Source organism: Centrocercus urophasianus, unplaced genomic scaffold (assembly GCF_019232065.1).
Source record: "Centrocercus urophasianus isolate 14NV4802_14NV808 unplaced genomic scaffold, USGS_Curo_1.0 seq_10, whole genome shotgun sequence".
NCBI lineage: Eukaryota > Metazoa > Chordata > Aves > Galliformes > Phasianidae > Centrocercus > Centrocercus urophasianus.
This window is the reverse complement of record NW_024884142.1, coordinates 33,246,078-33,260,113: the sequence shown is the minus strand read 5'-3', so window position 1 is coordinate 33,260,113 and position 14,036 is coordinate 33,246,078. Positions and strand designations below refer to the sequence as shown.

The 14,036-nt window shown below is 38.3% G+C and overlaps 1 protein-coding gene across 7 annotated transcripts in view; it reads left to right on the top strand.

Moving 5' to 3' along the window:
• The window catches only part of USP45 (ubiquitin specific peptidase 45), a 52,789-nt gene extending 40,596 nt beyond the window's left edge, over window positions 1–12,193 (top strand). For 5 of the 7 annotated variants that reach the window (XM_042812032.1, XM_042812051.1, XM_042812028.1 and 2 more), the window contains 7 exons: window positions 1,472–1,528; window positions 2,295–2,438; window positions 5,254–5,917; window positions 6,916–7,013; window positions 7,390–7,476; window positions 7,939–8,092; window positions 9,007–12,193. In XM_042812032.1, the coding sequence (XP_042667966.1) occupies window positions 1,472–1,528; window positions 2,295–2,438; window positions 5,254–5,917; window positions 6,916–7,013; window positions 7,390–7,476; window positions 7,939–8,092; window positions 9,007–9,140 (1,338 nt within the window). In that variant the 3' untranslated portion in view covers window positions 9,141–12,193. Of the gene's footprint in view, window positions 1–1,471; window positions 1,529–2,294; window positions 2,439–5,253; window positions 5,918–6,915; window positions 7,014–7,389; window positions 7,477–7,938; window positions 8,093–9,006 lie in introns of those variants that run through there. The other 2 variants (XM_042812074.1, XM_042812065.1) reach the window with 2 other exon arrangements.
• The last annotated feature ends 1,843 nt before the right edge of the window (window positions 12,194–14,036 follow it).

Here is a 14,036-nt window from a genome sequence, read left to right as displayed (position 1 = left end):
CATTTGTGTTTGGTTTGGTTTAAAGCATTATATTTAATATTATAGAGATTAAGTAAATCAGTCAATCTGAATACTTGAGCACAGTTCTGCAGTGCCAGGTAAACTTCCCTGTGTGTGATGTGCAGATTAAACTTCAATGTGCTTCTAGTATCAATGAAGAACTTCAGCTGTGTACCAAATAGGCATCGTCTGTGTTTTGTGCGTACCATTTATTTTTGTTGGGTTCTTATGTTCTGCCTGCACAGGACTCAGGGCTTGGCTAGCGGTAGCTGTATGAGGACAAGCTTAGCAGTCGCTTTCCTTCGCTTGCGTTGGCAAATATCTTTCTGACTAGTGCTTGTTCCTGAAAAGTCAGCCTCTAGAGGAGCCCTAGTTTGAATATTGCTCAACAGCCAGCAAGTCAACACAGTTAAGACAGTTCTAACCTCATTTATTGTTTTACTGGAATTTAAACCATGCTGAGTCCCTCACACAGTGGATAAATGTAAGCTTTTTGTTAAGAGGAGCCTCTGGTCCTTGTGTCACAGATGGAAGATAGGGTCATAGACATCAGAGAAGGGCAACGATGGCGGTAACTAGAGGTATGACAGTGTTCAGTAATTACGTACACACTGTGATGTTCTTTTTAAAGGCTTTCTTTTCAGTCTTTCATGAGGTAAGATAAATTAGTTTTGGAAGGAATGTGAGAATGGCAAGGGAGAGAGGTTAAGAATCAGGCTTGGTCTGGATGTTGTAGTCAGAAAGTCATATTTCCAGTTTCAGCTTAGAATTTATGTGGTTTATAGAGCAAAAAATAATAGTGCAGAACAGACAATAAGGCATTTTGCTGAAAATAAAAGCACTGCTTTTTCCCATTAATTGGCTTTATTTTGATAATTCCCAGTGTGTGTTGCAATATGAACATTCTAATAAAACTTTTGGCTGCAATCAATAAGCCTGACATCATCTTCCCTGTGAATGCCAGGTTACAGCTTGCCACCTAACTGCCATTAACCAGTTCTTGCTGCTGAACAACATACAAGATCAGTGCCTGCACAGAAATGTCCAGGTTCAGGAAATGCATAAAAGTTAGTTTTTCTTCCGAATTCTACTGGATTTGCTGTTTCTGCTGTCCGTAAAGTTGTGATCCATCTAGAAGATCCACATGAGTTGAAAATCTGTCTGGAGTTCAGAGAACCTGAGCATCACAGTGCTTCTAGGTGTGGCTTGTGCCTAGAGGAATGGCCTTGCCTTTGTGTCTGTGTGTTGGAATTCCATGCTGTGTTAGAAAGAAAATAAGAACTATTCTAAAATTCTAAAAGATAGGAAAAAAGCTTGTGGGAAGTTCTTCATTGTAGTTTGATACAGCTTGTAAGTGATTAGCTTGTTGTGTAGTTTCAGATAATAATTTGGTTTGAAAAAAAAAAAAGGTATGTGCTGAACCTGTGCGTAGTTCTTTGCGCTCAATGTACCTTTTCTCTTTTTCTTCAAGATTTCAACAGTAAAAGAACCTTTCATTGATCTTTCACTTCCTATAATAGAGGAGAGGGTAAGATACAGAATACGTGATAACTGTTGTTTTCACTGGATTGCTTTATGAAGATGTTTCTGTATGCATACGTACAGTTCTGATTTCAAACCTAGAAATGCACGTTTGTCTATAAACGTGTGCATACTGCCTGCTCATTATGTGATTTTTGTATACGTATTTATAGAGAAAAAGTCATTTTTTGATTAGGATGAATGACAGTGTTATTTACAGTATATAGATCTGAGATTAGTTTAACAGTACTTTTAGCATATAAATTGATTATAAAATTCTTCAGAAAGGTCCCAAAAGATAGATTCTAGCTTACTGGTTTGCAACTAGGGAGCTGAAGTGCAAGGTTGTGATGCACAGGATGTATGAGTTGGAGTGAAAATGGATAAACTTAGAAAATATTTGTTCTGGTGTTTTGTCATAAGTAGTTTACAGAATATCTTTGTTAGCTGCAGAGGGGCCGTATTCATTTGAGGACATATACTTAGTTTTTGTGTGGGGTTTGGAATTTTTATTTGGCAGTAAGATGATGGATTGAGAGTGGTTCTTCCCCATCCCTTCGCATGTTCACATAGATTTAAGGAGGAGTATTTCATGTAATATTTGGTCCATCATAAAATGTGCTTGTTTCCAAACACCAGTTTGGTTCGTAGCAACATAAGTTACTGTTTTCTAATGTACAGAAAACAAACCCACCTACATTAATCACTCCTGTGCCGTAAAGGAATGAAAAATAGGCATATATCCTTTCCTAAATTCCTGTCTAATTTCCTAGGTTGCAAAACCTGTGCCTTTGGGAAGAACAAATAAAAGTAAAAGTGTGCATGAAGCAGATCTTGGACAGTATACCTGTTCTTCCATCAGTACACTGAATAATCAGCCCAAAATTGTCAAGAAACATGCTTCAACAAAAGATAAGGTGAGAACTTAAATACTCTAACTAGCCAGCCATTTTGAGTTTGTTCTGAAGTTTCTAGGGCAACAGGAGACGGAGTATTGACACCTGCAATTGTTTGTTCACCTAGATGTCAGCTATTGATGTATGTCAACTACGTGGATTAGTTGAAAAATATTTAGCTAACTATTAGAAATGTGAGAGAGTGTAGTCATTGAGAACCATTAGATTTTCAATTACAGGATTGTGTTCGCAAGAAAAAAAAAGATCTGCACTCTAATTTCAGTTGATGTTGGTTTAGATTTTCTGTCCAGCTTTCCTTTTATTGTCCTCCTAATTTGTTTCTGGCAGCAGCCCCATGAATTGTAACACTAGCTCAGAGGGCAGGCAGGTCTGTACTGGAGCCATCGGAGGGATTAACTGCCAACAGGCACAACAAAAATAGTACCAACTCCAGAGATTCTTGGAAGCTGAGAGTGGGATTTCCATGGAGCATTTGGCCTTCAGTAACCCAAGCAGTTCAGTTTAGCCCCTCTGTCCAGTCCTTCCTGATGGCAGCAAGCAAATACACTAGCTGAACAGAACTGTTTGTTTTACAGATTAAAATTAATCTGTAGTAAGTATTGTTAATGGAAGTGGGGAGGGCTTTCAGTGTTTATTAATACTCTTTCTTTTGTTTGTTTTTTTTATTAGTAAGCCTTATATTCCATATATGATTATGGACAAATAGATTCTATACTAGAGGAGACATGGAAAATTCCAAAATAGAATGAGTAATAAAATTAACGCTGTTGCATAAAAATGTGACTAGTGGATGGCATCCAAAATTAAGAAAATAAAATATAGTTTGGATTCAACAAACTAGGCTAGACAATAAAATATAAGGGAGGAAACAGCTTTCAGTAAGAATTGATAAAGTGATACATGAGATGGCTGTCTAATTAGTGATTCTGTGTTCCCCCATGTTTTTGGACGTGTATTTGACATGACTTTATTCATCTTTTGAATGAATTTTGTTGTAATAAAGCATTAAAATTTCTAATCTAAACCAAGCTGTGTTGAATTCAGTTAGCATTTATTGACATTCTGTGACTTTTGTTAATTGGTCTGTAAGTTTGCTTGTGAAAATCCAAGTGTCCAGTGGGTGTTTGTGCAGGTAACAGAGTATCTGAACATTGGTTGTTATGTTTTCTTTCTGAAGCGAGGAGCTTCACGATTTTAAAAGTTATGGGAGTTGAGCACTGTCAGTAATTTCTGACAAGTTTCTCTCCCTCTTCTCTACAAAGAAAGTAAACACAGCCGAGACAAGTAGTCCTAGCAGACAGTCGTGTTTGGGGGTTTTAATGACTTCTTCATTTGGATTTTACTCTTTTTTGCTAAACACTGCTGCTTGCTTTTAAGTTCAAGGACTTGAATTACGAAGTAGTGTTCAGTGTGATTTTAAGCCCTACTTGGAAAAATATTTACAAATATTATTTGCCTTTTATGTTGACTTCATTTGGACTTAGTTTTAAGCTTTAAGGATGAACTTAAGTAACCGCTGAAGATTCCTTGTGAATATATTTAAGGAATAGTCTTAAGATAAAGATCTTACAAGGCTTCAAGTTAGGCACTTAACTGTGGTTCCCAATATGTTGGTACCTGTGACTCAAAGTGGGATCTGAAACTTCAAGATTTACATATGTAGGTAACAAAGACAGTCCAGAAGTCATCTCTACTAAATTGGAATATACCTGGCAACAGTTTTAAACTGAGTCAATTTAGATTGGATATCACAGAATCACAGAATCACAGAATCACCCGGGTTGGAAGGGACCTCAAGGATCATGTAGTTCAAGGAAGACGTTTTTCACTCAGAAGGAGGTGTGCTGGCACAGGCTGCCCAGAGAAGCTGTTGGTGCCCCATCCCTGGAGGCATTCAGGGCTGGCTGGGATGGGGCCCTGGGCAGCCTGATGGTGGTGATGTCCCTGCCCATAGCAGGGGATTAAAAATGGATGGTCTTTAAGATCCCTTCCAACCCGAACGGTTCTGTGATTCAGTGATTCTAAAGATAGTAGGAAATTCTAAACATAAAGTCATGTCTATAATTATATCCTTACTGCTACTTAGGCCCATGACCAAGTGTGCAGAAGGTATTTCTGTCCACTTAGCCTCCCTGTTATGGAAGCAGACCATGAAATTTACTTTCTGTTGTTCGTTCGGCCTATGGAAGGCAATGGAAGGAAAAATGCTCATTTCTTTAGGAAACAAGAATAAAATAAAGAAAGAATTGCAAATAACTTCAGATTATGGCATCTTAAAGTACTTCTAAACCTATAGTAGTCTTTTTTTGACAGCAAAGCTTTTTCTTCTTGCAGTACAAAAAAAAAAAAAATCAGCTTCAGACAAAGTAAAATATACAAGTAAAGAAACACGTTGCTAGAGATTATTTAATTCTGAGACAAGTGCCTGCAAGGTGAAATGAATTCTCTTCTGTAGGTGCTCATCAGCTAAGGCCTCTAGTGGAAGGCCAGCTTAAACATGAGAACCTTTTAGAAGCTTAAGTTAGATTAAAGGAATACTGCTTCACATGTGCCATCCACAGCTGTCGCTGTGATTGTAGGAGGTATTGATTTCACAGTAAGTATAATGGTCATAGTTGACTGGTATGGAGGTTTCTAATCCTATATTAGTTTAAACGGATCTTAAGGAGATCAAGTAGCTTAAGCATGTGAAAGAGGGAGAAGATAAAATACTAGATTTCATTTGCTTTGAATTTGTCATCTCTTAAAAGTTGTTTTAGATCACAGGTATGTTTTCTGTTTCTCCTGTGTACTACTAAAATGCCATAATTTACAGAATCAGTTGAACCAGGAGAGAAGGCTTGCCAGAAAAGCTTCCTCTAATGAAGAAGAAAGAAGCCCTGTTATCATTCAGGAAAGATCCAAAAAGCCAGAGCTGGAAGATAGCTCTAGTGTGCTGTACTCCAAAGACACAACTGTGGAGTCTGCCATGAATGGGAGTCAGACAGAGGGCAGCGAGAAGGAAGCCAGCCGTTCTGAAAGCAGCTTTGATGCAGACAGTGAAGCCTCTGAAAGTGAAAGTGCTTCTAAGCAAACAGCTTTTAGCTCATGCAGCCACACATCTGCTTTGCATGTCAACCACATCAATGTTAAAATGCCACACACCAAACCAAGTGACAGTAACGATGAGAAGATTTCCAGTGCCATATCCAAACTCAGTTTCTGTGATACTATAAACGAAGATGAAAAGTCAAGCTTTGGTGATCCAGGTTTATCGAATAATTCCATGTTCTCAGCAGACAAGTCCTCGTTGTCCTCAAACCCTCAAAACGCTTTTCAGACACTTTCCCAGAGCTATATAACTAGCTCCAAGGAGTGTTCTGTCCAGTCCTGCCTTTACCAATTTACCTCTGTAGAGCTGTTAATGGGGAACAACAAGCTTTTGTGTGAGAGCTGCACAGAAAGGAAACAGAAGTATCAGAAGAAATCCAACTCCTCAGGTAACATGCTAATACGTGAGCATTTCACGACCAGGTTGGATTGGGCCCTGGGCAGCCTGGTCCTCTACTAGATCTGGAGGTTGGTGGGCCTCCCTGTGGCAGGGGGGTTGGAACTTGATGATCTTTGAGGTCCCTTCCAACCCAAGCCATTCTGTATTTCTGTGAATCACTGTACAAAATTTTCTGTCAAAACCTGTGCCACCTCTGATGTTTCATTTTTCCACCATGGGCTTCCTCCTTGTGACTAAGCAGAAAATGCAAATATTAGAACGTAGCTGTAGGTGTAATTTAGCATTTATTCTGCAGTTGAAATATTTTACTTCAAGCATGTTAATTATTTTTTCAGGGGAAAAAAAAAGTGCTGGTGACATGTTCTCTTCTTAATCTGTAGCTAACAGCAGAGCTGCTTTCCGTGAGAGCCCCCATTCAGTTCCCACTGCAGCATAGGCCACAGCTGCCAATCCTGCGTGGTCAAGCCAGCAGGTTAGGAGGCATCCTGAGGAGGACCTTCTCTCTTCAGACCCTTCTCAAAGATAAGCACAAAGTGTGTGCTTTCAGTGAAGAATGGAAAAGTAATCTCTAGCTTAGTGGCTAGGACTTTGGCATGGATGAAGAGACCTGAGCTTTGCATTTATTGTCCCAGTGATTGTCTGTTCATTTCAGGTGAAATGCTTTCCATAGGAAAGCTGTAGGATTATGGCAGCAGATGCTGTATCTCAGTGTACACAGTGCCCTAGGTACTGAACGTGCTTCTGGTTTTGGGTCTGATTTGTGTCAGGCAGATCAGAGTAATGCTCAGGCTTGGTAGGTTTTTCTATTGAAAACAAGAAGAGTGAGAAACTATTTTTCTGTTACTCCACAAAATTTCTGTTGGAAAACATACACATGTGTAAAGTCATTGCAACATAAATCTGTTCTTCTGTCATAAATTAAAAAAAAAAAAAAGTTCTGTGTGATTGTCCTCACTTCACAAGTTCTTGTGATGTTCATAAATACAGAAAAGAAAATGGAAGGTGTCTACACAAATGCTCGGAAACAGCTGCTGATTTCTTCGGTTCCTGCTATTCTTATTCTCCATCTGAAAAGATTCCACCAGGTAAAATGCCCAAACCTCTTCTATTCCTCTGCTGTTCTGGTGGATGAGCAACTGTTTAAGTGTCATTGTGCATTTTAATGTTTGCTTTTTTTTAATGAAAGACTGTTCTGAAACATGCTTGTGGTTTTTTAAATCTCTGATATCTTCAGAGTGCATTTAGCTCTGGATACACAGATGTATCCAGGGAAACCTTTTGTGTGTCTGTCATACTTGTGTGTAGCATGCAGTATATTAAAGACATAATGGAGAATGTTTCAATAAGTTCAAATCTGATTCTTGGTTTGGTTTATTTTAATAACATAATAATACATATCAGCTTTAAAAAGCTTACTAGTCAAAGTATTTATCATACAGTCTTTTTTTCTCTTTGTTAAAGGCTGGTTTGAGTCTACGGAAAGTAAATAGGCACGTGGATTTCCCACTGATTTTAGACCTAGCACCATTTTGTTCTGCTTCTTGTAAGGTATGCATTTCAATCTCAATTTTTATTGTGCTTCTAACAGTTGTTATTTCCCTGAGCACAAGTTAACTGGATTGACTATAATGAAGATGATGATGATGACTATTCTTCCTTTCCCATAGAAATTACAGGCAGTGTTTTCAAGCAGTGTACTGAGAATGTTAGCTGACTGAAATTCCATTCATATCAATGAGTAGTATGAATGTTAACTAATACTGCTTAAGCTGTGATACCCTGATGGTTTTAGTGTCTCTAATGGTGTTAAGGACAGATACTGCTGCTTCCATGGCAACTGAATTCACTTAACAGACTCATGAGTATTTTTAATAGATGTGTTTCATCACTGGAAATACTGTAGATGTCGATCTGTTTTTTTAAAGTAATACTGTTGAAAGGTAAAGAAGATATTTGTAATATTTACTGTGAAATAATTTGTTGTTGTTTTCTGTGTTTCTGGGAATACAGAACGTTACAGATGGTGCAAGAGTGCTGTACAGCCTTTATGGAATAGTGGAGCACAGCGGGTCGATGAGAGGCGGTCATTATGCAGCTTATGTGAAAGTCAGAACGCCCTCCAAGAAATTACTGGAGCATATTTCCTCCACAAAAAACGTTCTAGGTATGTACAACAGAACTTCCTTCCTTCCTTCCTATGAGTAAAGCCAGCTTCTTTTCATTAAGATTTCGAACTGTTTTAGCTCAGAATGTTATTTTTGGGGCCCTACAAATAATTCTGTTTTTTTCTGGTACACGTGATGCATGACCTGCTTCTATGTCAAACCTACACACAGCTGAGTAAACAATAGAATTTTGGTTCAGTTATTAAACAGAGAATTGATGGAAAATGCTCCTATTCTTCCTAGTCAAAGCAGTACATAGCACTGCCTTCTAATTTGTAAATATTTGATAGATTTGGTATTTCTACTGTAAGAATTGAATCCACAACAATTTAATTTTTTTTTTTTAATATACATTGTTACTCATCTTACACATCTGTTAAGAATTGGTATTTTTTAATGCTTAAAAATCTGGAATATTCCGATTAAATGTGAGGAGCAAGATATCTTTCCTTGTAAGGCTTCTCGTGCTATTTGGCGAAGAGCATGCCAGTTCTTTTTGATGCTTTGGTCATGCAGAGTGAAATAAGATTCTGGGATACAACCTGTTAGTGAATGATTTGCAGAGACAATGTTGAGTTATCAGAGTATGTTAAATGTATTTATTGTTTCCCTTCACAAGGGAGCAAGAACCAAGCACACACTTTGTCTATCCTGGGTATTATCACTTTGCATTTGAAGCTCATTTCCCACAAGCACAGTGTTTCAAAATAATCCTTGGAACAAGTCTCCCTCAGTCTGAGGCTTCCCATGCAGTAATTACTAGAACTGAGTATGTCTTTTCTGTGCTGTTAGTTTCACACTGATCAGCTTTTGAAATGTGATTTTTTTTACTGCTTTTTGAAACGTCCATTGCTTTTGTTCGAGGATGATGTGAAAGACAATGAATGTGACTTCCTTCGCTGTTGCATTTCAGGTTTAAAAGAAGCCATGGGAGCATCAGCAGGACAGTGGGTGTATGTTAGCGATGCCCACGTTCAGATGGTTCCAGAATCACGAGTACTAAATGCACAAGCATATCTGCTTTTTTATGAAAGATTACTGATATGATTCTCAACAGTTTAATTACAAAAAAAACCTAACAACTGTAGTGGTTATTTAGTTTCTAATTTAAAGCTGCAGTAGAAAGAGTACCTGTAAATATTGTGCCTTTATCTTGCATAGAATTTACCATATGTTGACTCTGAAATTCAGTCAAGCTATTATAAATATCTGAATGGTTCCTTTAAAATATGCACTTTGTCACACATTTTAATTTTTACAGTTAGAATGTAAGATGATGTTCCATCCTAGTGAGGTCAGTGGAAACTTTTGTTGTTGATTTTAACAAAGATAAGCTTTCACCCATAGTTCTAGAACAGGTAAGAATAAAAATGCTGATAGTGTTAAGTGCCTGGATTTGCTGCTGTACAGTAACAATATAAAGTACTTGAACTGCTTTTCAATTGAGTCTTTATCCTTCCCATCCCTGGGTTGGGTGTCTGCTATTAGGATTTCTGCAAACAAGTACATGTCAAAGCGTGTAGCCTGCAGATGTAGTAATTTGGGAAGCAGTGTTTCCAGAACAGAACAACAATAGATGTCTCTGGGTAATGCTGCAGTGCACTTTCCCAATGTGTTGTTGGAAATAGGTTGGGAAAGTACTAAAATATTGCTTCTGCAGTGTGACAGTGTAGGTAGTTAACACCTGTTCAGCTGTCTCCAACAAGTGCTGGTAGAGCCGTGTACTCCTGTTTCAATGTAAATATATACTGTGGTGTGCATGTATATATTCTCTAAGACAAATATATACCTGTATATATGCACACCATAAACCCATCAATATATGTTGTCATTTTACCTATTAGGATAGGAAGGAATTGCAAACACTTCTGTATTTAGTAAATTTTCAAATTCATGATTGTGACAGATGTACAGCGTATGATGAGCTTGTGTATGAATATGTATGGGGTTTAAGTGTAGCTGGATATTTCTGTTACTTCTGGTTCCAAACATTAATTTGTTTATCTGTTCCTGAATATTTTTCTCATGGGGAGTAATAAACTATAAATTATTTTTGCACTGTGTGTGTGAGTTGGACAGTAAATGATGACTTGTGCCTTCTGATGCATCTCTGGACTTCCCTGTGCCATCCCTGGAGGGCAGCAGGTTTCCTAGCTGCAGAACTTCCTATTGTAGGCTGGCTTGTGTCCATTATTTTGACTGCCCAGTCTGTGATGTTACTTCTTTCAGTAATTTCTCATTTCCATCCCAGCTAGATACCGTTTAAGGTCAAAATCTGATGGTGATTTTGAAGCTATGTAATTATTTATTCAATAAGTAGTTGCTTAAATACAATTTGCTTCTATAATTATTACATGTCTGGTTGAGCTTGCAGTTCAGTAGAGAAAAACCTGCATTTATTTCTGTTTACTGTTTTCATTTATAGAAATGTTTTGCTGTGAAAAAGCTTGCTGTTCCTTTTACCATCTCTGTTATGTTTTATCATACTCGCGTATCTTTTCTATTCTCTAGTTCTCTTTCAGAGCTGCATTCCACTTGCATTCACCTCTTTGCCCAAGAAGATAACAGATTTGCTCAATCGAAACTGCTGAGGTATATTTTATAACAACAGTGTTTTTGCAGGCATTAAGAGCTAACTGTCCAGACAGACAGAATGAGCTTCTGGTCACTCAGGCTTTGAAAGGAAAAATTACTGTAGCTAGGTCAAAATTAGGCTGTACATCTTGGTCACCTCGGTCATTTTTTTATCTTTACCAATTAAAATTGTCTCAATTTACCCAAAAGAGAAACTAAGCAGACAGGTTTAGCTATCTGTATTCCAACTAAACACATCTTAATCTGTGTCTACGCTAAAACAGAAAAAACAAACAAAGAAACAACACAACAAAGTTTAAACTGGAGTTGGTTGAAATGTTCTCTTTTACCTCTCCCTCCACCCACTTTCCTCCTCTTTTCCTGAAGTTGATTGAAACTGAGAAATATTTTTGAGCAAGAATTGCAGCAACTAGTCACTAAATTTCACTTCTGTGACTCAGTCTTACTTAGAGACCACAGATGGGGTATATTAGACCCATCTTAAAGCAGAGACTGACTAGATGAGGTCCTGAACTTCGAGGTCTTGCTGACTTCTGACTGTGTATAATTACCAAACTTAAATATGTACCTATAGCAATGTCCCATTTTTTAACCTAGAACTAGTTCCATAGAGGGCAGAACTAAGAGAGAAACAGCAGAACAAGGTTTTCTTAGGCAGTATTTTCCTTTTTAGTGGTATTTTTGGGAAGCTTTCATTGAGGCAATCTTTGCTTCCTTTTAACCAAGGTTCACTGCTGTTTGAACTGATGAAATCTTCCCAAGTGATTAGGATGCCAGGAGGTATGCTGACAGGATGATTTCCTCAACAACATCTAGAGAACATTTTCTTCCTATTCGGGTATTTTATAGAACATGGTGGGAAAGAGACCAACCTTCCCTGGTCTGGTATTAAATGGGGAGATTGGTGGCCCTGCTTGTGGCAGGGGGATTGGAAATTAATGATCCTTGAGGTCCCTTCCAACATGGGCCATTCTGTGATTCTGTGAGACATTAAAAAAATCAGCACTTTTAACAAAAATGGCCACTGAAGCTTTTTCAGTTGAAAAAAAAAGCACTTTTAGCAACAGCCCCAGTCATTTCAGAGTTGGGAACAAATGTGAAAATATTGTAGAAGAAAACATTCTGTAAAAATAAGTCAGTGGATATTAGAATGAAGAATTCATGACTCAAGAGAATGCTAGAGAATAGAAAAGATGTGCGAGTTCATGTTCAAGTCTCTGTTAGAGTATCCTTCAAGACTGGAATTTGGCTGCATCGCAAATGGTTATACATAAATCTGCACTCTGAAGGCCTGTTACAGTTCTTTCTTAGGAACTGCAGAAGTTCAGAGCTCTCCTGGAAAATGGAGATGGACAATCCTATGTTTATTAAAATGCTAACCATGATTCTAGAGCCTATTTTCAAAGCCTAGGAAACAGTTTCCTAAACCAACAGATGTGTGCACACTACTGAAAAGCCACGGGTTTTCAGAATTTAACTATTCTTCCTTTCATGCAATCTTTTCCTGTTATGAGTACAAAAAACCTTTTGAAGCCTCCAGCATCTGCTCTTCCAGGAGATACACCATACCTTTTTTTTTTCTGGGCACAGCAGCAGCCTTCTTCCTTATTTGGAATAGCTTAGAAAGTTCTTTCTCTTTGTCTCATCCTTCTCTTTGCACCACTGTCTTCATCAGCTTCACTTGTTCTTTATATTTTGGCATTTCAATTAGCCTCTGCGTCAATGACTTTTCCTTCATCCATCCCTAACCATAAAACAATGCTTCCTACTCATCACCTGGATACCTTGAATTAGCAAAACTCCTATTGGAAGAGGTACTCTTAACTGTGATCTTGCCTCTCCCTGCCGCTATACTGGTTCTATCTATAGGCAGCAGCACAGTTATCTGAAATAAGCTGACTCCCAAGCAACTGACCACTCACACAACACTGCCTTCAAACCAGTGAGGAGAAAAGCAAAGTAAGTAACTGCCCACCCTTCAGTAAGAAAACTTAATTCAGGAGGAACGTGTGAGTTGCACTTGGAGCAACTGGAGCACCTACAAAAGTTTCTCCAGTGATGAGGCATCAATGCAGATGTCTTTGGCACTGTATGCCATTTACTGTATTTGGCTAAAGGTGACAAAAAGAATTACACTAACACCAATACATATGCAGACATAATGCCTGTATTAGCCTGTTCTGAGAATGTCCTACAAATACACTGTGAAGGAAAAAGAAAGGATGAGGGGAAGGCAAACAAACAAAAAGCCCTATGGTTCTGTGCCCAAGATATGTGCACTGTAATTGTCTTTGTTAAGAACATGAAATCCTTGCAGTCTGTCAAACCTCTATTCCCTATTCCCATCTGTACCTTTCAGTGTGCATCAATGAAGGGCTCTTGCTTGTGGATTTCAAGTAGTAGCAGGTGAGACTGGTTTATAAATTCATTAAAGGGCTAAGATGCCTTAACCACCAACTGCTTCTCTTTGGACTTCTTTCTTTCATACTGAAAACTGAATCATGAAGGGACATGAAACTCATGTGACTGTTCTCAAGGTAACGTGTTATAAAATTCTTATTTGAACTTACTGGTAACAAACTGAGAAAATTCTTAGGTGATCATTTAAGATGTGCTAAAGACATCTTAAATACGATTTCTATGTTGGCAAACATCAGCAAATCAAATTTTAGTTAAAAATAAATGATAGCGTATTTCACAAGACACTTTTACAGCAGGTTTGCTTTGCTTTGCTTTTTGCAGCAGGTTTTATATTCCTCAGTTGTCAGTAGCTGGTTTTTGCTAAGCCCTGTACAGGTGTGTTTGTACAAAGACCTTCATAGAATCATAGAATGGCCTGGGTTGAAAAGGACCACAGTGATCATCCAGTTTCAACCCCCTGCTGTGTGCAGGGTCGCCAACCAGCAGACCAGGCTGCCCAGAGCCACATCCAGCCTGGCCTTGAATGCCTCCAGGGATGGGGCATCCACAACCTCCTTGGGCAACCAGTTCCAGTGCGTCACCACCCTCTGGGTGAAAAACCTCCTAAGAGAGAACGAAAGCCAGATGAAGAAGAGGCTATTCGTCTTCAGTAGAATCAGTTCAGTCTTGGTGTTTTACAGTGGATTATCTTTCATCTGCGTCTATCTGCCATGTCTTCAGGTATCGTTTTGCCACTTGTGTTAGCTCTTTTTACCTCTCGCTTCAGTGTATAAATAAATTGAAAAAATAGGAAAGGGATTATTCAAGATTATTAGGAATTTTTTTTTTCTTTGTAAGGCCAAGATTATGAAATATATATTTTCAGACAGGCTGTTACTGCAAGTCAAAATGCTTCTTTGTGCAACGTTAAGGTGTCTACACGAATGG